The sequence below is a fragment of the Lampetra fluviatilis genome, chromosome 1, assembly GCF_964198595.1.
Source record: "Lampetra fluviatilis chromosome 1, kcLamFluv1.1, whole genome shotgun sequence".
In the NCBI taxonomy this organism is placed as follows: domain Eukaryota; kingdom Metazoa; phylum Chordata; class Hyperoartia; order Petromyzontiformes; family Petromyzontidae; genus Lampetra; species Lampetra fluviatilis.
In genome coordinates this window covers 10,171,237-10,196,999 of record NC_136275.1, presented here as the reverse complement: position 1 = coordinate 10,196,999, position 25,763 = coordinate 10,171,237, and the positions used below count along the sequence as shown (strand labels likewise).

The following is a 25,763-nucleotide window of genomic DNA, read 5'->3' as shown; positions in this document are numbered from 1 at the left end:
CTCTGGGCCGTACAGGGTTTGCTATAGACGCGCAATTAATAAACTTCAGTTCAAAAGATCGGTGTGGTGTGATTTATGTGTGTGTGAGGAGTGTCGGCGTGGTGTGTAATTCGAGCGTGTGTGTGAGGCACGGGGGTAGTAATTCATTAACGGCTCCCGCCTCCTTGCAGCAGCGCCGTGCTATTAATAAGGCAAGGGAGGGGTGAGTTAAAACCCGTTTGCCATCATTGTGTACGCGTGCTCGCGTGCATGTTTGCACAGCGCGCTTCACGCGGCGCGTTGGCTGCAGGGTCTCGGCGCGGGGTTGGTGTGTGAGGTGCGCATCTATCACCATCTATACGGCCGTTATTGTTTACGCGTGCTCGCGTGCGTGTTTGCACAGCGGACTAAGGCCGACCCACAGGAGGGGGGAGGGGCTCGTGCATATTCACACGCGGCTATTTTTAGCGCTGTCCGTGGTGGGCGACGTGCGCCTGCACGGGCACGCAGCCACCTCCGCATTAGTGGTGGTGTACGTGGGGAGGGTGTGTGGCATAACTCCGGGTGGTGGTGAGCCAGCCACTTAGCCATGTCCCTCAGAGAGGGCGCTGGTGCGGTAGGGGGGGCGATCACCCGATCGGCGGGGGCCCGGCGAGAAGTGGAGGAGGAGGAGGGGGGGAGAGGAGGAGGAGGGGGGGAGAGGAGGAGGAGGGGGGAGAGAAGGAGGAGGGGGGGGAGGAGGTGGGCATCAGCCCCCACACTGTCACGGTTTGGCTCAGCGAGGTTGTTGCTGCTGCTGCTTCTGCTGCCTGTTTTCCCAACGCGTCTTTCTTTGAGAGAGCAGCGTGGATGTGGGCACGCGTTTCACAGCGGAGTGCGACGAGATCAGACGGTTTGCAGCGGAGCGCGGTGGGAACCAAGTGGCAGTGAGCGACGTGATGCGACGAGATGACCCTACGATGGGAAACCCATCGCGACAGGCAACGCGAGCCCCCCCCCCGCCCCCCATTTGCTGGCTCTCCGGGCATGCAGCACGACAACAGGACGCGATACGTCAAGGCTGAGGGCCTTTTTAGGCAGGGCATAATTACTGACCACGTCACCCCACTTTGGTAGCATCAGAGACGTCGTAGACGTTGGCGAAGTTTAACGTTACCGAGCCGGCATTGTGCATGCGTGGCTGCATGAATGGCATTTGATGACTGACGAATGCTGGGCAATTATAAATGGTGCTTGACGACGGATGATGGTTGATCAATGTTGATGGTGGTGGGTTGAAGATGGACGGCGATTCATATGCAATGCAAGATAACGGTTGAAAGATGAGGATGCTGATGTTCGTTGAAGGTTGACGAGTGCCAATGATGAACGTTCAAGGAAAACTTAAAAACTTACAAAGTGCACGCGAGGCAGTTTGCAGTGTAAGTTTTTGAAGCAGGGCTTGTGTAAGCAAAATCCCACAAATCTATCAATTGAACTGCTACGTTTCAGAAGCGATACTTTGTGCAAGTTCAGCGTTTGGCATGTGCAGTCTAAACAAGTTATGCCCAGCACCCCCGCACAATCATGTGGGAGTGTGAGACAGGACCCATCCCAAAAGTTCACTCAAGATACCATACTAAATATCCAACAGGGAGGATAGGGAGGACGGAGACACAGCAAACGTTGATCACCAAGGCGTGCAGGAAAAAGGGCAGATCACATCAGCACCGTCTCCAGGGAGGGGGCTGGTGGGACGAGGTTGTTGGGATCTGAGCTCGTAAAATCTCCCCCAACCCTGGCTGTAGCTAATTGCTGCTGTCTCTGGCCGTTGTTTTTGCTGTTGCCGCTACCGCCCTTGGGGCCGAGGCCTCCTGACGGATGGGACGGGGCTGTTTGTCACTCTCGCAAGACCAGGCGAGAAAAAGTCTCCCTATTGCATAAGGGTTGTTTTTTTAATGGCCACTTGTGTCGTTGATGAATTGTTACGTACCCAAGCATTCTGTTATTTTCACTCTTATTCAGTCGAAGCTTTACTCACTCCAGCTGAGTGCGAGCCCAGGACAAATCCTGTGCTAAGAATGCAAATTAGTTTTAGATGAGCCGATCCTGCCACCGCAGCACTCACAGGGCTGGCTGCTCCAATAATCTACAACCCTTTGTGAAGATAATTACCTCCCTTAACTCTCTGTTGCATTGCGTCTTCAACCATTTCTATGCGCGTCTTTCAGTGCCGGTACTGAATGAAGCCCATGTGGAACAAGCCATCAGAGTAAACAAAATCACCCCCACAAATGTAATTACTTGGTTTACAAAAACACGGCCAGCTTACAATTAACCAAATAAACGCACAAACTATTTATTGGTAATACAATTTAAATGCTGAAAATGCAGCGCGGGCTGGTGTGCTACACAAAAATACACGACCGATTCCCCTGCTGAAACGGCGAAAATAAACTAAATAATGAAAAAATATAACTGAAAACGTTATTTTACCAGATAAGGCCCACTGAACTATCTAGCTCTTTTGTCAGAAGCGACCTGGCCACAAATGATAGCTCAACGAAGTGGCTTATCATGTTTAAATGTATAGCAGTCAATACTCTAAACGCACGTTTTTAAATATAGAGGCAAAATCCAAAGGACCCGGAGAAAAATCCACGCGACCACGGGGAGAGAGGCAGAGAAAACTCCAAATATACAGCAGGCGTCAGGGTCGTGGATCGAACCCACGACCCCCTGTATACCAGGCGAGGGAGTTAACATCTCGCCACCGCGTCGCCGCTGTGGCCATATCCACAGTTTCGCATAAAAGCAAAACATATCTTAGTCTATCAGCAGAGTAGCTTTCCAGAGTTGCGTTCACCAGAACGATTTGTTGGAGAAAGTAAACAGAACCGTGGACCAATCTCGCCATGTTTTTTTAAAATCAGCTCACTTCTTATACAATTGGGAAGATAAAGCAAACTCATGGCCAAAGGCAACTTCTCGCTTTAAAATGCGTTCCCACTGCAGTTTCCAAATAATGTATAATTGTACACATCGTCCGTGTTTTGAACGTTTATGGTGGCTACATAAACACGATCGTTACATCGTTAAGTCCCATTGTTGACCACTATTCAACAGAGCAGGTTCGACTGGAGTGTGTTGCTCCACCGACCCAGGTAACCCATTCACCGTGGGCTGTATGACCTTTGCTTTTTTTCATTAAAAAGGCAACTCCAAACATAATAGTGTGGGTACCGACTTGTTCCAGATATATTCAGGATACAAAAGTTAAACCTCCACTAACGACTCCAATTACTCAGCACTGGGCCTGGGCTTTGGTGCAACATGACCGTAACCAGAAATCTAAAAATTACATGCTGGGTTTCATGAATCATGACATTCACTTTAAATCGAAATTCACAAAAAGGTTAAAATGTTCGTAGAAATTGTTACCCAGTCAGCGAATCAGTGGTGGGTGTCGCTAAAGTGTGCAGGCAGTGTAACTGCACCGAGGCCCATCGCCCGGAGGGACCCAGTATTGCCGTGGGATTTATAATCGACAAGCAAACTTAGGTACGGTTTTCTAATTACCAAAAAAAATATCACTGCTTTTCTCGCCATCTTGCATCTATAATGCGATATTTAGCACAAAAATGCACGCATTTACACGATAATAAAAAAAAATCAAGTAACTCGACAAACACAACAGCGCCAACTCGTCTTCCTTAAGTCATTTTCTGGCAGTTTAAATACATCCAGTTAAAATAAATCCGGGCAAAACAAAAATATACAGCTCGGTGGATTAGCCAGCCCCTGTGCTCAAGTCGCTGCTTCTGCTGCTGGTGATTGTCGGTCACCCTTCCCCCTCCGGCCTGGATGAGTAATGTACGGGGGGGGAGGGGTTGGTGCTTGCACGCACGCACACGCGAGATAAGAATCTGGCACCAGCGCAAGCCAGCCGCTGACCCCACTCCAGCCACCACTGCGCCCTCCTCTCCCCAGGGAACGCCAGAGAGCAACCACTCATCAAGCCGCAAAACAGGATTAAAGGTCTTTTGAGAAGTGTTTATAAACCGAAGCTATTTATTTTTTCACAACAACGAGCACCACAGGGCAAAAGCTATCGCCCGTCCGACTACCAGTAGTTGGGTTTATCGTTTGGCCGTAAAGTTTGACGCAAGCCACTGCAGCATTTTCCATGGCGAAAGGGGGGGGGATATCCCTTGAATAATGAATCGCATGCATTAGGTTCCTGAAGAAACAATACACACCGCTGGGTTTTCACCTGCTTGTGAAGATTCAGCTGATTGACTGATGGGCCTAATGCACTGTCCACTTTATAACACGCCGACACATTTCATGAAAAGCGGTGACATCATCCGACCACCAAAAACAACTCGACACTTTATGCACAGCCTGTTCGTCACGAGCTCGGGGCTAAAAATCCCATCAGCAAAGGCAACTGATGGCACATCCAACGACGCAAGACTAACTACACACCCACGCATTATGGCAGGGCTTCAGTATACGGACTGCGATGCAAAGTGGGGTGACTCAAGCAAGGCGACAGCGAGAGTAACAGGAGCATTCTTTCGCATTTCCCTAACTTTATGCAAACCATGCTGTCGGCGTCATGTCAAGTGACAAAGTGTCCATCCGGAAATATGGCAGAGCGGTGCAACCGTGGATGTATAGAACGGCCCACGGAAGGAGACATCACAGAAACGCCTCTGAAATCCCCTTCAAACGACTGCGATCCGCATTCGGGGGCACATTTCCTTGCATGCCCCTGCCAGAGCAATCTTCCTCAGACGGCAGTCAAACTAATGTTAGACAAAGCCACGGTATTTATTCCAAGTGCAAACTTAATCGTGATGATTAATGTGCCCTCGGTGGCGTCCTTGCTACACTCGAGAGCCCGGTTTAATCAGAATTTGTATGTATACTGGAGGGATCCGATTAGCTTTAATGTCCGTTTTCACAGATGTCCAGTCAGGGCGGGTCAGAACGTTAAACAAACAAACAAAGGAAAAACGCGATAGGCGTGCAGAGTATAAGAAAGCCAAGCAAATCACGACAAAAATACAAAGAAAACTAAACTATATTTAATTTTACCGGGTAAAGCCCACCGAGCTAATTTTTAAGAAGCGACCTGGCCACAGGTGACAATAGCTCAATGAATTGGCTTATATATCATTTATTTACGGGTGGCTACCGGGATTTGAACCCAGCTCCATTACGAGCGGTGCCACGGCTCGGTGCCGTGACCCCTGCGGCCACCAGCGGTCTGAGGTGCGATCCGAAGGTGGGGGTCGTAAGATGCATCCCCTGCAGGGACGTCTCGCACTCGCTCGATCTTGGTGCCGCTCGCTCGTAAACAAGGCTCGACCTGCACACACTCCGCCCTCCTCTCACTCGCCAAACACGCGACCTGGTTTTTTTTTGGGGGGGGGGGGGCGGAAGAGTTATTCACAAGCGCGCAGGTACGAAACGGCGTCGTGGAATTTGCGGGCACGAGAACACTTGTTGAAGATCCGCTCCATCGGCGTCACCCTGCACAGATAACAGCACGCTTTCCTTGCCTGCTGTTTTGTAAACATCCAGGGAAACCGGTTTTTGTTTTCACTTACAACTGCTTTATTCATCACTACTTCATCTTTTAAAAAAAACCCCGTTTTTTGGCGGAACGTCTAACGGACGCGACAAAGCCCCACAAAAGCATCGCACACAGGCCACCAAAATCCGTTAATATTCAGGGAACACTAATAGCAGTAAACTGCCACCAGTGTGTACATTATATGCACACACACAACACGCATACACGCCCAAGATAAAGTTTACAGAAGCATACAGTACACGTGCCCATATAGATAATTTCACCAGCCTTTTGCCGTTCGTTACGTCTCACTTCAGTCTGGCAACACCATGATAATCATGCAACAACAAAACCGAGCATTCATCGACCACCAACGCTGTTGTGATGCAGCAGCAGCAGTACACAAGCAGTTCCTTCATTACAGGAGACCAGCAGCCCAGGGAGGACATTTGTTTTACGTAAAATGCACGATTTTGGCAGTAGTAGTGTTTTTAATGTTGCTGTGCAGTGGAGTGATGCTTGTTAGTGAGTTACTGGCTGCAGCATGTACACTCATGCGGGTGTGCGGGGCGAGCAACAGGAACTGAATAGAGCGGACTGTCGGTACAAACACGCCAACGCGGTTTCATCTATGTTTAACCAGAAGCAAACATTTACTAAGCCGCACGGAACATTGTGCTGGGGGGGGGGAAAGAGACGCGACACGCCGATAGCACAAACATATCGCTATCTGCTGGATGAACTCGCAAAAGGGTCGTTTCACAACGGCTTACCACACACCATCAGGAAATACACACACGCTGGTTTACAAAAATACCCAGTTCAACGAGTGTGCATGTACACACACAGCCAGCCACCTTCCCAGGGTGCTTGTTCAAACACGGCAACCTTAAGTGAACCAACGTGCCGTGTGAAGGTGATCAATGGGGAATGGAAAACCACATTTATCACGTGACAAAATGAATATATGCACACACACACGTCATTTTTTTAACAACTTGTTTTCAGGGAGTAAACTTTGATGCAACATTTTTTTTTATTTGATCGAAACGTGCCTCGCTTAAGCTTCTGGATTTAGGACGTAAAAGTCTGGAAGACTCGGCAGTAAAAATTGTCAATTTAATTCTGGATGGGCCTACATGTCGGGAAAACACGCGAAAAGACCCCTGCACCCGTGTACATTTCAGACGTGGTCGTCATGGGCAATGAAACCAAACCTGCAGAGTCGTTACATGAGCTCCACGATGAAAAGGGTTACCATAACTCATCGTGCAAAAAAGTACTTGCCATGAGCACTACACAGCAACAACACCGAAAACATTGGCATAAAGAAACAAAGCAATTGAGATGATTTAAATGCAAAGATTGCAAGCAGATTTTATTTATTAAAATATTGCAGGACTATTTATATGAAGTACCATGGAAACGTTGAAGCTATTTCAATTGCACACAATTTCTTCCTGAAACTTTCACTTCAATGCAGTTTTAAATAATTATAAATTATAAAAGTGATCTAAAACATAAAAGTGCATCCACACGAAACAGCATTGCAAGTGGCCTTGGAACCATACACGCAATACCAGTGTTCCTGGACACCGATGCGAAACCTCAGAGTTACTGGGATCTGACGCCAGGTGGTCTCGTCTTCATCCAGTCTTCATTGTGAGGGTAAAGTGATTGTCTCGGCCCAGTCAGAAAAATATAATTACTGTATATCAAATGCCCCAAAATTACGGGGTTGTACCAAAGTTGTGCTGCTCACCACAAGCCTAAATTGCAGGACACTAACCTACAAATTTCCATTGCGCTCACAAAGCGAACGAAAGGCAAGGAGACGAGCGATTTTGGCTCCAAGCAGGCGGTGTGTGTATGTATTCATGCATTCCCTTGTAAAGTCCAGTGGTGTGCATCCCTAGTGTCCCTAATAAGTGCTTTACAAACATCCCGGCTCAACGGCGTTCCCGGCCACAGCCGTCACCCTCTCACGCAACTGAACGTGTTCACAAACTCAAGAAGTGCAACGAACAACACAGCAGCTCGGCAACAGCCGCTTGTAAAGTTCACGCAGAAATCGTCACGATCAGTCACGTGCCAATTCACGGTGGGGGTGCCTGCGTGCCGCGTGATGCCGAGCTCAGGGGTAGTCCTCCTCTCGCCGTCTTGGAAGAAGAGTCGCGCTCCCCCTCGTGAGAAAAAGACTCTGACCTTTACCCAGCGCCGACTGCAGGTGGCAGCAGCAGCAATAGCGTCCAAATACCGGGAGTTTGCTGATGGGAGCGGCAGTGAGTTGGCATCCACCAGTGCTCTCGTTTAAAAAAAAAACAGCGTGTGCATCATCCTCGGCCTTGACGAAAAAGAGTTTGCAAAACCAGTAGCAGCAGCGAGATGACTCACTCAGTCCTGGTCCAGGCATTCAGACATGTACCTGGAAAATTGAATCAGATAAAACAGATATGTCAAGACACTTAAAAAACTAATTATGCAGTATGCATAGAAATGGGTTCGCTAATTATTTAAATTAGTATGCAACACATTTTACGCTCAACTAATATTTCAGTTTCTATATTTGTTTATTAAACTTTTAAACATTACTAGGCACATACAACCTTGCGCCAATTGCTAATTAAGACTCATCACATTCTATAAAATTGATGGCTGTAGCGTTAGAAATGGAAATCTATGAAAATAAGCAATCATCGATAAACATGGCAAAAAAAAAACTTGAATAGGTGGCAAAAAAATGTCATCATGCATACCCTCACCCTGTAAAACAGTGGCAACCCAACTTAATCGTCCGCACCAACATGGGATGCGATGCCCCCTACAGCATATTATGCCCCTCAACATCCCTATTGAAAACCTAAACAAATAACGTTGCGATTCTGCGTCGGCAGTGGTGTACAAGCAAAAATAGAAAAAAGCACCAACACATCCTGCAATAACACTGGCCTTAAATGAAAAAAAAAAAATAGGTGACGTTTCCAGAAACGGCCCTTCTTCATAGCCAGTAAAGAGAGGGTCCAAAGCTCTCCCATAACCACACCGTCGCCACGGTTTTGCCCAAGCGAGCGCATAGTTGCGCGAGCGAGACAGCACGGCCGACGCACAGCGGTGCCGGTGCCCACCGTCTGAAGAAGTGCATGTGCGAGGAGCCCGTTGGCGTGTAGAGCGGCGTGCTGGGGCTCGCCAGCATGGCGCTGTAGATGTTGACGGCTACGACGAGGGTGCACAGCAAGATGGGGCCCACGATAGCGCCCTCCAGGCCCAGGTAGTAGACGCCGCCAGCCACCGCCAGCCCCGTCAGGTACGGGTGACCACCTCTGCACCACCGCAAACGCACGATTAACCCTTTCCGATGACGTACGTGCACGTCATCAGTTTTTCTTCCAATTCCGTTCCTAAATCAGAAGAAAAATAAAGTAACTTTAACAGTATATTCTTGGTTCTTTCGGTAAAGTCATGTAGAAGGGAAATAATAAAATAATAAAAATATAAAAAAATTCAATTCTCACGACGTTTCGACTGCAACACAAACAATCATCATCAGGTGTGAAATCCATAAAAATAAGCAATCAAATTTTCTTGCTGTGGATTTCACACCTGATGATGATTGCTTGTGTTGCAGTCGAAACGTCGTGATAATTTTATTGTTTAATATTTTTATTATTTTATTATTTCCCTTCTACGTGACTTTACCAAAATAACCAAGAATATGAATCCCTGCAGTCACGAAAGCTTTAAATCTAAATTCAACTTGAACAGTATCAAGGTTATGCGGAAGGGCATGTGGCACAGTTTGGCGCCAGCTATCATAGTGCGCGGTCGTGTCGCTACGGTGAGTAAAATGTCTTTAAAAACAACGGCGCTACCCCTCTCCAAATCAAATTAACAGGGCCGCTTGCGCATTCCGAGTTTCAGAGGTGAACGAGACCCACCCTGCAACTTGCAGATGTCTCTGAACGGGAAAGAGTTAAGGCCAGCAAAATACTAAATAGATCCCTTGTGTCTTATCAAAAGATACACGGTTTGTATTGAGAATCATATGTAAGTATGTTGAACTTATTTTGAACCGTACGTAGCCAACCGCGATAATCAGAGATGCGGAAATTGAATTGCGAAAGAGATGAAGAGCTGTTGAATGCTTCCCATTTTGAGTTTTGCTAATAAATAGTCAAGGGTTTTATAGCAGAACTCTCGTATAATTCAATGTGCACTCTAAGAATAATGGGCTCCCGCAAAACATATTTGCTTTCAAGTGTGGGATTTGATTTTTGCTTTAGAATTCAAAGAACATAGAGGTTAATTCCCACAATGCATTGGCTATCAGGTTCAAACCACAACCGAGGGGGCTATAAAGAATATTCCAAGACAGCCTTCTGGTGGTTTCCAAATGGTAGGCCATCATTTAAAAATGTCAAACACGTACATTACAATATGTTTATTGCTGTACAATTCTAATTGCTGTGCAATCTATACATGGAGAAGGGTAAACCCAATTAATAATTGACATTGATATTAGAACAAAATACTCAATAATAACAATAGTTTGCAGCCCGATATGAATGCACGACTGGATGAAGGCCTCCCTACGCCATGCTGGTCACAGGAGTTGTTCGACAACGCTTCACCACATTAGTCGGTGCAGGCTGGTGGAGAACAGACCCAGTACGAGCTCATATTACTTTCCAATGTTAGCCGTGCCCTGAAGTTGAAATTAGATCAGCAGGTTCATAGTGCGATGCGCTAAGCATTGCACCACCACCGCCCTCTGACACTATACTCGACGAACAAATTATAAAACGTCTCTAGCTCCTTGATGACCTGATCTCATTCGCAATGCAGAGATGTGCACGAGATGTGGGTTCTTTGGCTGGGAGCGTCGCAGTACGGCAGCCCACCCTGAGATGTCGGAGTAGATGGCCGTGTCGACGAAGTACGTGGGCAGGATGTGGCAAGTGAGCAGCAGCAGCGCCTGTCCGTGGGCGCCCTGCGCCAGCCACAGCTCCAGCACACCCGGCAGAGCCGCCCAGTACGTTCCCAGGAACGGCACCGCACCCAGGCACGCCGCTATCGCTACAGCAATACAGTAGTGAGGGGGGGGTGGCACACACATTAGGGCGCACGTACGCTGGCACATGCGACACAGCACGTACGTAACGGTACTGTGCGCATACACTATTAGGATGCGTTCACATGCCCAGTGTATGTCTAAAAACAGAAACCTAAGCTCACACATCAGCATGCGAGCACACACATAGCTACCACCTATATGGAACAATATTACTTTCTCTTTATTAGGCCTTTATCAAAAATGTATGAGAACTGAAGCAAAATCAGCAGGAAAAAATGTACTCTTTACAATCCCTCTTATAAGGTCAATTCCTCAGATTAATAAGCGGCCCTTCCTGTGCAACTCCATTAGTTGATCAGCCATCACAGAGGCATCCTCCGGTCATAATTTAATCAGTGCATCAAGTGCCTATTATGTAAACGCACTCGACCTCTAACGAGCATTACAGTATTTGGTTATTGGCATTTTTAGGCTTAAAGCTACCCCTGAGCAAAAGCAAACAGACGCAGCCCCAAGTAGGTGGCATGATCGTAACTGTTATGTTACAACTGCCGAGGAGCTATTCTGGGAAAGGTGGGGGTAACGAAAAAAAGGTCACAGGGATTGGCATTAACTTTGGATACGATGCCTGGGTTGAGCGTCAACAACGTGTTTTGTTTCGTAGCACGGAGGACGGCTCGCTACCTTCTCAGAAAAAAGGTTTGACGCCTGGCAAAACACATTCGCCAAAGTCAGAAATGTCTGTGCTGAACCACTCCGGACCGTTCTGGGGATTATCACCGCAAGGCAACGGTGTGGTCAAATAATATGCCACACGCGGTGTATCTTAAATAACTACTTTACTTATAAGACAATTTATAATGTAATCTACAATTAAATTATGACTGCCTTTACTCTCCCCCTATGATGCCAATATGTATTGAAATAAAGAAATATATTAAATGAGAGGAAAGGATCGAAGGCACCTGCAAAAACGATCCTGCTTGCAAAAGAAGAATAAACTAAATCTACGTACACACGCACCGAGCACATTTTATATCACGAAGTAACATTCAAACATTAATAATGTATGCAAGTTGTGTTAATGATAATATCATGTATTTGTTTTCTAGGAGGTTAAAATGGATGAGAGAACAGGCAACGTATAGGAAATGTGGCTCACGAAATACACAAGCGGCCAACAACGAAACAATACAGCAAGTGCAGCCGATGCGGAGAGTTGGAAGAAATGTCAGGCCAAGAAAGATTTGGCCAAGTTGAAGTGAATGCCTGGCAGCTGGTCATTCCATCAGCCTGTCAACATGTGCACAGCTGCGACCGCACGTCTTGACGATTTTCCAAGCCAGAAACCCATTTACCGCCGACGTAAGGGCATGAGGGGAAGTCACCTGCAGGGATGTAGACCACATTGATGCTGAAGATGGTGTGCGTCAGCCAGGTGTAGAGCCCGTAAAAGGATGCCATTTTTAAAGAGGCATCAAACACACCCCTGTGAAAAGACGACACCGTTTAGAATGCATTTCTTCGTTCTGCAGCTAAATCAGGAGTTTGGTCAGAGGAACAGCTTTAAGCCTGAGGATTTTTCCTAAACCGTTATAATCGCACAGTAATGAGATGGCACTGTTTTCCTGTTCACCATATATTATTATTTACACTGTGCCTCCGCTGCAGTGCATCATTAGATTAAAGAATTAAGGGGCCTTTTGAGATATTAACACGAGTAAGGATGCGATTGCAGACCACATATAAAGCGTGGAACAACAATGCAGTGCAGACAATATACATGCTATAATGACAGTAAACAAAACTGAAAAGCTAAATCGTGCCCCGGGTCACCTGATGGAGTCTTCCACGGTACGCCCAATGAGGTGGCTTGACAGACCACTCTGCGAGAGAGGGGCCAGGCTGATGAGCCACTTGACAGGCTTGTAGTACTCGTTGCTGGAGCTCAGCAGGTAGAAGAGTGTCGTCAGGAAGATTACCTGTCGGGCAAGACGACCATTAAGTGCAGGGGATTTTCTGGTGGGTCGCGTTTCTGTTACCAAATAAACAGTGCATAGGGTTACAATGGCTTAAAGCTTTCGTGACTGCAGGGATTCATCTTCTTGGTTTTTTCGGTAAAGTCACGTAGAAGGGAAATAATAAAATAATACAAATAAAACATAATAAAATAATTCTCAGGTCTGTCGGGAAGACAGACGCTGTCTTCCCGACAGACCTGAGAAGTGGCCGAAATGTCGTGAGAATTATTTTATTATGTTTTATTATGTTTTATTTTTTTATTTCCCTTCTACGTGACTTTACCAAAAGAACCAAGAAGATGGTTACAATGGCTTAAGCTTATTGCTATTTTAAAGTCATGTGCTCGGCCCTTTTGCGTGTTCTCACATTGTTAACGGAATACCAACTTGGGACAATTCACCGTATCGCCATATGACTCTTGTCCGACTTTAGCGTTCGATGAAATGTTTCATTACATGAAAGGAAAAGTGAATGAGCGCATTTGAAGGCATTTAAACAAAAGAGACAGTCTTCCTTATGGGTGCAACGTCTGGAATGAAACGGACGTATTATCTTGTCGTGCTCTCTCCTACCGTGGACAGGACAAAGTTGAGAATGGCCGTGCCCCCATAGAACAGCAGCGTGAGGAGCGTGGTGGCCATGGAGACCAGCAGAGTCACGTTGTGGATCATCACCACCCACAGCGACTCCAGGATCTAAGAGCAGCCACAGAATCGAACTGAACCTTTGGCGGCAGGTCATGTCAATTCTTCCTGGCATCCATACTCTTTGGTCCTTTCGGTAACGTCACGTAGGTAAAAATTCATAGATCACGACGTTTCGATCGCAACACAAGCAACCGTGATCAGGTGAGAAAAACGCAGCAGTTCTCCTGCTGCGTCAAAAGTTTTCCTGCTGTGTTTGTCTCACCTGATGACGGTTGCTTGTGTTGCGATCGAAACGTCGTGATCTATGAATTTTCTACCTACGTGACTTTACCGAAAGAACCAAAGGGTATGGATTCCTGCAGTCACGAAAGCTTCAAATCAAGATTCTTCCTGGCATCCGACGATATACAGCAGGTCCTCTCTTAACGCGTGTTCACACAACACGTTTTTGCTATGACGCAGTTCTTCTATTTGGGCGCCCATTATAACGCGGTTTGTGAGCGACCGAGCGGTATGGGAATTCTGGGTACACGCGTGGAATAGTACAGTACGCGGCGGTGTACTCTCATCGCAGTTCTTTGTCCCGCCATGCGATGACTGCAAGCTGATCTGTTGAGCAAATGTGATTGTATTGTTTTCATCTATTTATGCCCTGTAGTGTATATAGAAATTCCTCGCACTTTTCAGGAACGCATCTATCACATTAAACGAGGAATTGACGTACTTGTACTGCAGCTAGATTCGATACGATGCTGCAGCTCAAGCAGGCCACCATGCAGAGCAACTGTTTTATTAAAAACCCGCGTGTGAATCTCTCCGACGCAGTGTCTGGTGGTCAAATACAAAACATTGTGGCCACATTATTTCGTCAACCTTGAAAAATGTAACACCGTGTGCCTTTCACCTCTTCATGATTTTTTTTTGAAGAAAACAAAATCAGATTTAAAAGAAGCAAACACTGATGATAGGGGTCATAACCCTCACTGTACATCGTGTAACATTCACGTAACGAAAATAATCCTGCCTTCGAGGCACACAATGCCAATGTATTTCCATGACAGTGATAAGCACTTGTGACAAAAAACACATCGATCAATAGCACTGTGGCCTTAAAAGGGAAAAATATATATAACAGGCGACGTTTTGTCCAATGGCCCTTCACAATAATCCTGTGAACACTTTAACATGCTACGAGGAAGGGAATTTGCAATTGACATCGTTTTTTATATGACAGAGTTTGCGAAGAAAGTGTGCCAATTTAATAAAGAAGACTCATTGTGAGGTTCACCGAGAGGAAGACGGAGATGTTCTCCTGCACAAAGGAGGCCACGTCCTGCCAGTCGAGCACGTCCATTATCCACGAGGTTTGTCGCCCCAGGGGACCCCTCTCCGCACGGCTCCCACTCCGGCCCAGCGCCGTCCCGTTCTGCGGCACACGAGAGAACGTAGCATTTGTGTGTAATGCAAAAAACAAGCCACTGGCTGTTCCTGACAAACTGTATTCTGGTCCTCTTGTCTCTAGTCAAATGCAAACGACAGTAAAACCTTGGATTGCGAGCATAATTCGTTCCGGAAACGTGTTTGTAATCCAAAGCACTCATATATCAAATCATTTGTATGTTAGTTGTGATCACGTGACGCTCGGTAGACAAAGTGTATACACGTAAGACTCGTATTGCAAGACCTCGCTCGTTTATCAAAGTGATATTTATTTAAAAAAATTGCTCGTCTTGCAAAACACTCGCAGACCAAGTTACTCGCAATCCAAGGTTTTACTGTAGTATGTGTGTGAATGTGACCAACTGACAGGCAGCAGTGCAAGTCCACCATCAAAATGTATATATATTTTTTTTGTTATTTTCATGGTGACTTGAAACAAGAGAAGCACAATCCAGTTCTTCAGGAACTGCCGATGGTTTTTGCATAATACACAAAGGGCGAGTGCTTTTATACAAACGTTTGTGTATTGTTCGAGACTTATGATATTCCAGCCCGCACAATTTTTCTGTCACGAATTTCCCCCGCCAAATATGGATTTGACCACACGAGAGCCACACAATCTCCACTCTGGAATTCCGTCCCAACGTCACCTTTCCCCCAAGTTGTTATAACCTTGTTGAATTTCAGAAATGTGTCAATTCTTATCTTCTACACCTTCAAGAGTGCAGTCTGTTGCTGGCCGCTTGGCAGAAGGCCTCACCACACAGGCTTTGTGTGTGAGACCTTCTGCTGCTATTTGAGCTCAACAGCAGCTTGTGCAGTATGGAGGAGTGTAGCTTGAGTATGGTCCCGCAGGCCACCTTTTCAAGTCCTCTGATGAAGGGTCCACAAATTACGAATGTGCAGTGGACACCGACGGGCTATCTGCCCATGGATGGTGATGATAAAAGGTCCAATGCGATCTTAACGAAGATGAGTTTAACACAAAATGTGTCAGTTTAAAGGATTCAGAGTCGCCCGTTGGCACAATAACTCTCAAAAGTTGTAACGGATGATACATTATGAAGTTGTACAATTAATATTTAATGACAATTTCACAACGACTTTACTTATTAAAAGAGGGGGTCATTCAGTTTAACACAACTTTGAAGGGCAAGGAAGGCTGCAACAGACTATGATTAACAATAAGCAACACAGAGTAATTTAATGCACAGGCACTACATGATAATTCTCGTGTATAACGGGGGCTAAATTGGTAGGCACACAGTGCAAGATGTACATCTGGAATGCAATTGTGAATAAAACATGCCAGCAGCCACAGGCCACAGGGCGCACAAGCATGCATCTCGGCAACACTGGTGCACACAAACACACATGCATGAACCAAGACTGGTAGAGGCGGTCCCAAAGCTCCAGGACATGCTTCTCCACGCGTGTCGTGTTGTGCACCTTCTCGCCCAGCATCTTCCGCAGCTGCAGACCACACCGACGCACCAGCACACCGCACGCACCGCACACGCGACCCACACATCATACACACGACCCAGACCGCACACACAATCCAATCCACACATGACCCATGCAACACATGACCCATGCACCGCACACGCGACCCACACATCGTACACACGACCCAGACCGCACACACAATCCAGTCCACACATGACCCATGCAACACACAACCCATGCACCGCACACGCGACCCCCACATCGTACACACGACCCAGACCGCACACACAATCCAGTCCACACATGACCCATGCAACACATGACCCATGCAACACACGACCCATGCACCGCACACGCGACCCCCACATCGTACACACGACCCAGACCGCACACACAATCCAGTCCACACACGACCCATGCAACACACGACCCATGCACCGCACATGCGACCCAAGCAAATACACGATCCATACACCACCACCACGTGACCCACGCAACACACACATGCCACACACACGCACCCGTGGCAATTAGCAGATTGCTGAAATGTACGAATTGGGTCAATGACAAAGAGTGGGCTGCCAAGTTATATTGAGGTGCTATGAATTTACGTTCATGTCATCTGTAACAGAGGAGACAGTTTATATCAAAGGTAGAAAGCATTTATTACAACTCATATTTTGTGATTGGAGCATGCAATAATCTCAAAAGAATCGTTGGTGCCAAGCATCCACATCGAACCGGTGTGGAAACATTAATTTGCCAAGCAGCTGTCTTGAGCCACTCAATTACAGCGCCACCATTAGTTCCCATTAACCCCAAGCAGCGACGACAACGCTAAGTGTCCGCTATGAATCACTGCAGCGCTGCTCACCACATTGTCTGGTGAAATTGCGACGACAGTTGTGCACGAGCACATTCTACAAAAAAACTCCAACGCATTCGTCAATAGCAGAGAAAAAAAAAAATAGGTAACGTTTCGAGCAATGGCCCCCTTCTTCATAGCACAACTTAAAACAACTGGAGGATCCGACGCCTAAGAAGGAACAACCACATCGGTGCCGACAAGAGCAGCTTGCGTTACCCTGCTTGTTATCCACTCCCGGCCGTACTGATAGACACTATTGGCCGCCGAGTCCAGGGCTCTCTGCATTTCCGCCTCAGCCTCTGGTAGCCAGCTGTGACAAAACAGTGGTTTCACATCGTGGTTTAATGCTGTGTCAGTTTAAGGTCAAACTCCGTTTATCACTGACCAGATTATCCGTTAATTTGTTTATACGGGGGGCATGGCCGTCCAAATATCCGGGGTCCAGACCACTGTTTAATTGAGTTATTCGGCAAATACTTTTAAAAATCCGAGGTTGGGACCACGGATAAATGGAGTTATTTGGAAAATTATTTCAATTATCTGGGGAAATCCGTGGTCACACCCGCCCCCCCTCCCCGGATAAATGAGTGAATCTTAGGTTGGGAATTCGGATATTTGTAACCGGGGAACCCGTAGCTCCATTTTACCCTGGATAAATGAAGTTTGACTGTATTCCCATATAAAACACGTTATCCAAAATGTTGGATATTTGTTGATGTTGTTGCAAAAGCTGTTCTTGTAGCACATAAATGAAAAGCAATAAAAGTGCAAAAATGCTAAGGTAAAACACACGTTATTATACTAAATGTGCATTTTTTTTGCATAAGGTGCTTTTTAACACATATATAAAAATTATACGAGTGCAAAAAATGTGAGTGTAAAGCAACCAAATATGCATAATCAAATAGTCAGGGTGTGATAACAAGGTGTGGTTTTAGCTTTATTTAAATGCAGCTCAACTGCTGTATCTGCAGTTTTAAGAGTGACCTCTGGTCTGGCATTCCGCCAAAATTTACTTACACAGAGGAAATCAATATGCCATTTTACGTATTCACTACACGCAAAAATAATGAGTTAAAACTTAAGGAACTGTGCAAAGATCACCATCGCTTCACAAAGCTGGAATTGTACCCAAAGTCCAAACCAAATGTAACATAACGGGTCTTATTGTGCAGGGATTGGTCACTGAGCTGAAGCCATCAGCTTGCTACACCAGAGAATCTGGTGTCATCAGCGGGCGGCTGCCTGGACTCGAACCCAGGCCTCAGTGGCGCCAGCTCAGCACTGTGACCTTTGAGCCAAAATCTGAATATGTATTTATACTGGAAGGATCCAATTAGCTATAAAGCTCTTGTTCACAGATGTCTAGTAGGGGTGGGTTAGAACGTTACAACAACAAGCAACACAAAAACACGAAAGGAGTGAAAAGTACAAGAAAAGTAAAACAAATCACCCAAAAACCATACAAATAAGACTAAACCATCCCCATTCTATCAGACAAAGCTCACCGAGGTATTAACTTATTTTTTAAAAAGCGTCACTGGAAGTAAACTTGCATCTACTTATTCAATTGGGATTACACATTGCAATCATCACCCCCCTCCTGGCAAACTAATGCCCACTAGTCACCACCACAAGAACAGCTGCTCTTGCGGGCCCCTTAGAATGTTTGAGATGAGATTTGAGGCAAGGTGCTTTGAGTCGCTAAGGCAGTTAAGCACCATATAAATGCGAAGATAATTATAGCATACGCAAAATTAAACAAAAGATTGTTTGCGATGCTGCATTAGCAGGGGGTGCACAAACACCATCAACAAAAACTCAAAAGACTCATCAATAAACACTGCCTTAAAGAGAAAAAAACATACGATAGGTTACATTTCCGGAAAATGCCTTTCTTTATAGCAGGGAGATCCAGTGAGAATACATCAGCCGTTTTTTTTTAATTATTCCAAAAAAAAGGTCACTGCTTGAAATGTCACCTATATTATTGTCCTGCTTTAAGGCAGTGTTATGGACAAGCGTGTCGAATTTCTGACATTTGTGCCTCCGTGTGTGAGCGGTGCGGAGCGTGGGGGGGGAGGTGGGGCGGCGAGGGGGGGGGGTACGGGGCGAGCTCACTTGGCCCACTCGGGGTTCTGGGCGAGCGTCTCGTTGATGAGGCTGCGTGTGACGGCCACGACGTGCTTGCTCTCCTGGTGGACCTTGGCGGTGAGGAAGAGTCCCAGCAGCAGCGTGCCCACCAGTAGCAGCAGGATGATGAGCACGCTGATCAGCTTGTCCAGAGACGACTCCAGCCAACCCAGCAGCTGAGCAAAGACAAAGATATATGTACCTTGAACTTCTTTCGCACCGTACGTAGCAAACCACGCAAATCGATTTCCCCTTAACAGACTGTTGGAGCAAGTGCTGTTCGCAAACACATGAGGGGGTGGGTGGCCCGCACCACACCCGACCGCCTTTGGCTCCCCAGTGCAGATGCTTACACACCGCACCAGGTATAATTTGAGGCTCAGTCGACCTCGGGGTGGCCCAGGACCGGTTCAGATATTCGTCACCGATGTTGGCTGTAAGCAGAAATCGAACTCGGTTCGCTGGGTTCGTAGTGGAAGCGGGTTAGCCATTGCACTGCCGCTCCCCACTACACCACCGAAGCTGAGCACACGCACGCACGCACACGCACGCACACACACGCACGCCACACACGCACGCACACACACGCACACACGCACACCGTGTGCACCACATAACAGCAGCGTTCAAAATAACCCGTGGGAGAACAGCAAGGAAAAGTTGCCATCACTTAAAAAAAACCCAGATTACTGTGGCATGATTGTTCAGAGATCGAGGGCCTTCCCAACGTGACTCTATTCGAGTGAACACGACTTGTTTGCAAGAATGTGAATATTGAAAGGCTATTCGAGGTCTAGGAGCATGTTTGCAAGGCAAGTGTAGTTTTTGTTATTTCCGGAATATTAATTATGAACGCAAATAAAATATGTTATGGCACACAAAGGCCAGTTTTTGTCAATAATGTCATGGGATAAAAGTTTATTGTTATCCAACAGATGTGGCTTATCTTGGTTTGCAAATCAATGGCAGAATCACAAAACCACATCCCTGATCATTTTCGTTTGCGTGAGATCTTGAAGCACAGGCCACCATAACATTAAAATAGACAATGCTTCAGGGATATGTTCGTGACAAAATTTGTGTATGGCTCAAGACACGAATATATAGCAAGTCACTTTTTATACGAGTCCTGGGTAAATGACAGATTCTTAACTATGTTAACGTTTGAGTTTTTCACTTGTAGCCTGTGCCAAACAGCTCAAGTATCATATGACCCATCACTGTGATCGCATAATGTCAAAAGGCTCCAGCAATTCTGCCGATTAAGCACATGCAATGCCAACATATGATAGGCATGGTGTAATAAGATCTGGAACGACCCCCCGGGGTTCTCGCTGACTGCTCCCTGAGCCAGCGGCCTGCGCCAATCTGCAACAATTGATTCTCCTGGCATCTTCTTCTATTTGCGAAGTCACTGGATCCTCTCTGGTGGCAAAGGCACCAATTGGGACGGTCAACGCTCTAACACTCCCTGTTTTCCGAAAGGTTGGCTGTGTGCGCAATAACGCCGAGTTGGCTCGGGCGGATTATTGTTTTCTAAACCGTTATTATTAATACGGCCCTGGAGCTGTGGTGAAAGAGGTAAGAAAAAAGAACGTGAAATTGACCAAAATAACCACCACGGGAGAAATTACAAGGTGTTGTCAACACATTCCTGCGGAGGGAGCTGGTAGGAACGTTGGGTTGCTCGGTCAAAGGCCAGGGTCAACGGCGGCGTGGTGTATTCCGCAAATATGGCCGAATGTGAGGGCGGGCACAAGCCGGCGTGAGTAGGTTATAAGGGCACCACGGGGTGACCAGCACCTCCCCACCCAGCCCCACCCCTCCCACTCCCCACCCAGCCCCTCCCCACCCTCCCCACCCAGCCCCTCCCCACCATTCCCTCCCCACCCAGCCCCACCCATTTTTGAATGCACGACGGACGGACACAATAATCCCCTGTGGGCTGGTGTAACCAGGAGGTTCCTACCAGTATTAACGTTTTCAACTTCACCTTGTGCACTCTGTTCTATTCAGGAGGTGATGCAGGTGCTCACATAATAAGCCCTTGGTCACAAACTCGACTTAGAAGAATAAAACGTTCAGGTGCGGAAATACCTTGTGTCAAAATAAAGTTTCACCATGCAAAACCCAGGTCACACGAGTCCGATCAATTTGACTGTGTATCCAAAATCTTCATTCTTACAGACGGTCGGCATGTTCGAGGTGAAGGAACAACGCCTCACATTTTATGGCCAAGAACTAAGGCTGTGCGCCCTCCCTCTATGAGCAGAGGCCCGTCACGGGGCACAGCCGTTCCCTGTTACATCGAGACCAGCTGCAGGAGAGCGGCGGTCGTGATGAAGGGGCCCACCTTCCGGTCAGCACTAAAGAGGAGCTGCCCAAGGCCGTAGATCGGCCGGGGCAGCAGGACCTCTCGCCGCTCCTCGAGGTGGCTCTCCAGGCGGCAGAACCAGCGCCCGGCGCACGCCACCACAAACTCCCGCACCCGGAACGCCTCCAGCAGCTTCATCAGCAGGCATACTGTGCCCGAGACAGCCGGCATCAGCGGAGACGAGACAGCAACACAATCCGGACAGCCATCGACAGACAGCATCTCCGTGCTGTTAATATCGCCGCTTTTTTTCTTCCATCGCTTCCGTTAGCATGTCGCAGCATTTTTTGTTGTGGAAATTGTAACGTGAAAGTTACAATGCAAGGTTAACGCAAAAATAAATAAAAAGTAAATTAATTCCTGAAGTTGTTGTGTGCTCTTCTTCTTTTGCAATACAACGCCTATTAAAATGCAAGTACATTATTAGTGTTTTTTAAATGATTGTTATTATAGTAGATGATAAAGCTCACGTGGCCCATGTGCACACTCACTGGAAATGGGAATAGGCAGGAGTTGCAGCATCCAGAGGTTGAGCCAAATCTGGACGGCCACGATCGCCCAGAGCAACGCCACGAAGTAGACGTTACTGACACACTTCCGCCTGTGCCTCAGCCACAGCGCTCGGTGAGGTCCCTGGGTCCAGCCGGTAGGAGGAGGTCGCGCTGGGGTGTGTGTTGCACGGTTTGAGAAAGAGGTTTCACCCGAGAGTGTCGAATTGTGAGGTGACGAAGTCGATGTTTGTTCTGCTTCTGTCAACGATGCTGAAGTGAACTCAGAGTGTTCTGTTGAATGAGCCTCTGGAAAAGTGAGAGGGAAAAAAACAGAGCTTAATAAACTGAACAATGAAACTGATGTGTGAATATCAAGGAGCGAAAGCACGGGGAGAGAGGGATATTACTTGCAGAAGAGTCTTGGGCTTCCTTGAGCGAGCCTCCCAACCCCGTGATGGAGGTGGCCATGGCACCCATCTGAACCAGAAGGTCTGAAAACCCCACACCTGGCCACAGGAAAACCACGCGCTGTTCCAGCAACCGAATCTCTCACGACTCAAGTCTAACACAGAAATGCTCATTTCTATCATGCCTTCTTGACGAGGCCCATCACCAACAACTTTAATAAACTTAATACTTCAGAAAAAAATTAACACATGAGATTGGTAAACAACTGTCTGTATAAACTCGTATTTAGCAATCATACAAAAATGTAATAACATATTAACATTTCTGAGTTGATAGTGATTTACGTTATAGTTTTGGCAATGTCGGGAATTGTTTTTAATGCACGACCACGCATTTTTCTGTTCAGAAATACAACCCTTGTAGCAGACACCTCAAAGTGTATAAAGGTCCAACACGAAGACTCGTCACAGAAAACCAATTACAAAACATTGTGAATGTAGCCAGGTATAATCGGAAACTATGTTCTGTACAACAAAACAAGTTAATCAGCTCACTTGATACAGTAATTTTGCTGTGACGGTTCCACCTGAAGACGGAAGCTTGTGTTGCCTCCGAAACGTCGTGATTAAATTTTTATTAACCTACGTAATCAGCTATTCAAGCAAATATATTCTGATGTCACCCAGTTGTAAATTTAATCCCAGGACTCCAATGTGCTAAATGTTAGGACAGTGGGATTGGTGAAGTCCATAATAAAACGCCTACAGAGCAACCGGGGGACTCGGTGTGATATCAAGAAATGGGTGCGCACACCTTTGTTACGATCTCTGCCACTCTCTGTGAGCCAGCCGATGAGCAGCAGGGTGAGCAGGAGTAGCAGGGCTGGTATCCGCCAACTCCCGGCCAGAGACACTGGTAACGAGCCAGCGGAGAGAGGGGGGCAGGCAGCAAGCCACCCGTGATGATCGTTAAAGCTCGGCGCTGTTACCAAAGCCGTTTCATGGTATGTGACTAATAAGCGTTATATCTTGTAAAGCTGCAACGATTAGAAAACGTATGGCAGGCTTATGTTGTTGTCAAGTTAACTGTAGTGAAATAACTAAGAATTCATATAAACATACTGGAAGAGCAACAGAAAAAAAGCAATGCAATATAATGCATTCCAGATATACAATTATAAATGTATAGTTAAATGACGTTGCAATAACTATAATACCGTAAACATTTACACATCACTTGTTAACTTTGATCGGATTTCGCCGGCAGGGCCGCTGGACGGGGCACAACGGGCCAGCGTCACGCCTCCCGGTGCGTGTTAGCAGTGTCGTGGATGTGTCTCGGTCCGTTCTCGATCCATCATCAGTGGTTAATGTCGCATCACATCTCCGCACCGAGATGCAGCAGCAGGGCGGCCCAGGGCAGGCAGGCGAGGCCCCGGAGTACGGGCTGTGTGCGCGGGCTCCAACACAGCAGAACCGCCAGCAGATAGGCGCAGACGAAGCTCCACACCTACGGACGTGAGAACAGAACCATCGACACGGCAACATCGTTAGTGTGAGCAAAGGGCATTGGAGAGGTATGAAGACAACAAGCAAACGCGGCATTTCGCATTTTTTGCCGACTACCCGAGGCGTTTGAAAACTTTGAACAAAATGTCCTTTATTTTGAAATGATTGTGAAATGAGTCCCCTGATTTGCATTATTATATTGTATGGTGGGGAATGAATCAGCGACGTTTTTATTTTGAGCATTTTGTGTGAAGCCAGTGGACGGCTTCAGGATTAGCTTGGCGAATATCTGAAATTCTGGCAGCAAATGATTGATGCTGGCAGTGCTGTTACTCTGTTGTCCAACACGCTGACACGTACGGATTTTGTGTTGTGGATTTCATTTAGTGCTGTATGCCCAGTTATGTTAAAATTGTTATTTGCCTATTTTAAAAAACCACTAAACTACTGAGATCCATCCCTTCAAGCGCCCTCAGTCAGGAAAGGGGCAATGCATTTTTCCATACGCTCTACCAGAGACATCGGGCAGAATCTCTAACAATCATTCCGTCATTACATCCCTTCTCATAGAGCGCTTGGGAGAAACAACCCTAGGATCAATAGCAGTGATTACTAGAAGTTCAACAACAACAAAAATACCGTCAAAATTATGTTTAAAGTCTCTCCGGACATTTCTAAAACCCTTCCAATAACGGTACAGCCGTGACACGTGGAACACGTCGGTCAGATTGTGTGTGTTCGTCAAATGTCTCGTACACAAATCACCACCACGGTCGCCTTCCTTTCTTTTATCCGTTCAGGATCAACTCTTCTGACTCAACCGTGCCACGTCGCCATAATTACAGCGCAGTAAGTACTCAAGCCAGCGCTGCCAATGACAACGAACGTCCAAGCCTGCCAAAGCTTCCTCCAAACACACAGCACAGAGCACGCACACACAGCACGATAGGCCATGTGTACGGTGCGAAAGAAGCTCAACGCCAACACACGCCGCTCAACTCGCCCGTGTCGAGTCGAAGAGCCCCAAAGCGCCGTGCAACTTCTCCCGCACTCCGCCCAGCACCTCCGCGACCACCACCGTCACCACCGTCGCCACGACCACCACCAGCAGCAGCACAACGAGCCCGGCACACCGCTTGGGCCACCACCGCCGCCACGGCCACCACCACCACGCCGGGCCAGAGCCGAGGGTCAACATCGGCGGCCAGAGGCGCGCGGACACCGCCAGGGGCAGCGCCAAGAGGGCTGCGAGCGCCAGGGGCCGGCGACGTTCGCGGAGCTCCGCGAGCCACGCGCGGCTCCGCGCCGCCAGTCCGCGCTTGCACGGGTGCAGGAAGGAGCCGCAGAGCGTCGCCCAGAGCAGCGGCCGCAGGAACTGCTCGAGCAGGACGCAGAGCCAGACCGCGGCGCCGCACCACAGCGCGGCGAGCAGCAGCGCGCCCGTGTTGTAGACGGCGGCCTGCCGAGCCACGCGAGCCGACGGCGTCGCCGGTGGTGGTGGCGGTGGGTCGCGGCGATAGGGCTGAGAATCCTCCATCGCGCACGGCCCGACCGGCTCTCGTGGGGCACGTGGGAGGGGTGGGAGGGGAGGGGTGGGTGGATGGGGTGGGTGGGTGGGTGGGAGGGGTGGGGTTTGTGGGGTGGGAGGCGTGGGGTGCTTGGGGTGGGAGGGATGGGGTGGGGTGCGTGGGGTGGATGGGGTGTGAGGGGTGGATGGGGTGTGAGGGGTGGGGTGGATGGAGTGTGAGGGATGTGAGGGTGGGAGGGGTGGGTGAGTGGGAGGGGTGGGGTGGGTGAGTGGGAGGGGTGG

The 25,763-nt window shown here is 47.6% G+C and overlaps 1 protein-coding gene across 1 annotated transcript; it reads right to left on the bottom strand.

Moving 5' to 3' along the window:
- Positions 1-5,566: 5,566 nt before the first annotated feature.
- Positions 5,567-25,532, bottom strand: TMEM245 (transmembrane protein 245). Its single transcript, XM_078855913.1, has 16 exons — positions 24,957-25,532; positions 23,837-23,954; positions 23,259-23,357; positions 22,445-22,543; positions 22,038-22,343; positions 21,526-21,695; positions 19,161-19,348; positions 17,256-17,349; positions 16,097-16,195; positions 14,571-14,708; positions 13,208-13,330; positions 12,450-12,595; positions 12,002-12,102; positions 10,441-10,615; positions 8,668-8,862; positions 5,567-7,967 (listed from the first exon to the last, which is right to left on the bottom strand). The coding sequence occupies exons 1-16, from the start codon at positions 25,488-25,490 to the stop codon at positions 7,937-7,939; spliced, it is 2,616 nt and encodes an 871-aa protein (XP_078712039.1). The 5' UTR covers positions 25,491-25,532; the 3' UTR covers positions 5,567-7,936.
- Between the last annotated feature and the right edge of the window lie 231 nt (positions 25,533-25,763).

Excerpts from the sequence above, each read along its gene's own strand:
- TMEM245 (XM_078855913.1), bottom strand. The coding sequence starts at position 25,490 with ATGGAGGATTCTCAGCCCTATCGCCGCGACCCACCGCCACCACCACCG. Across the intron at positions 16,196-17,255 it reads GGGAGTGGATAACAAGCAGG|CTGCGGAAGATGCTGGGCGA; the intron begins GTAACGCAAGCT and ends TGTGGTCTGCAG. Across the intron at positions 12,103-12,449 it reads ACCGTGGAAGACTCCATCAG|GGGTGTGTTTGATGCCTCTT; the intron begins GTGACCCGGGGC and ends GTCTTTTCACAG.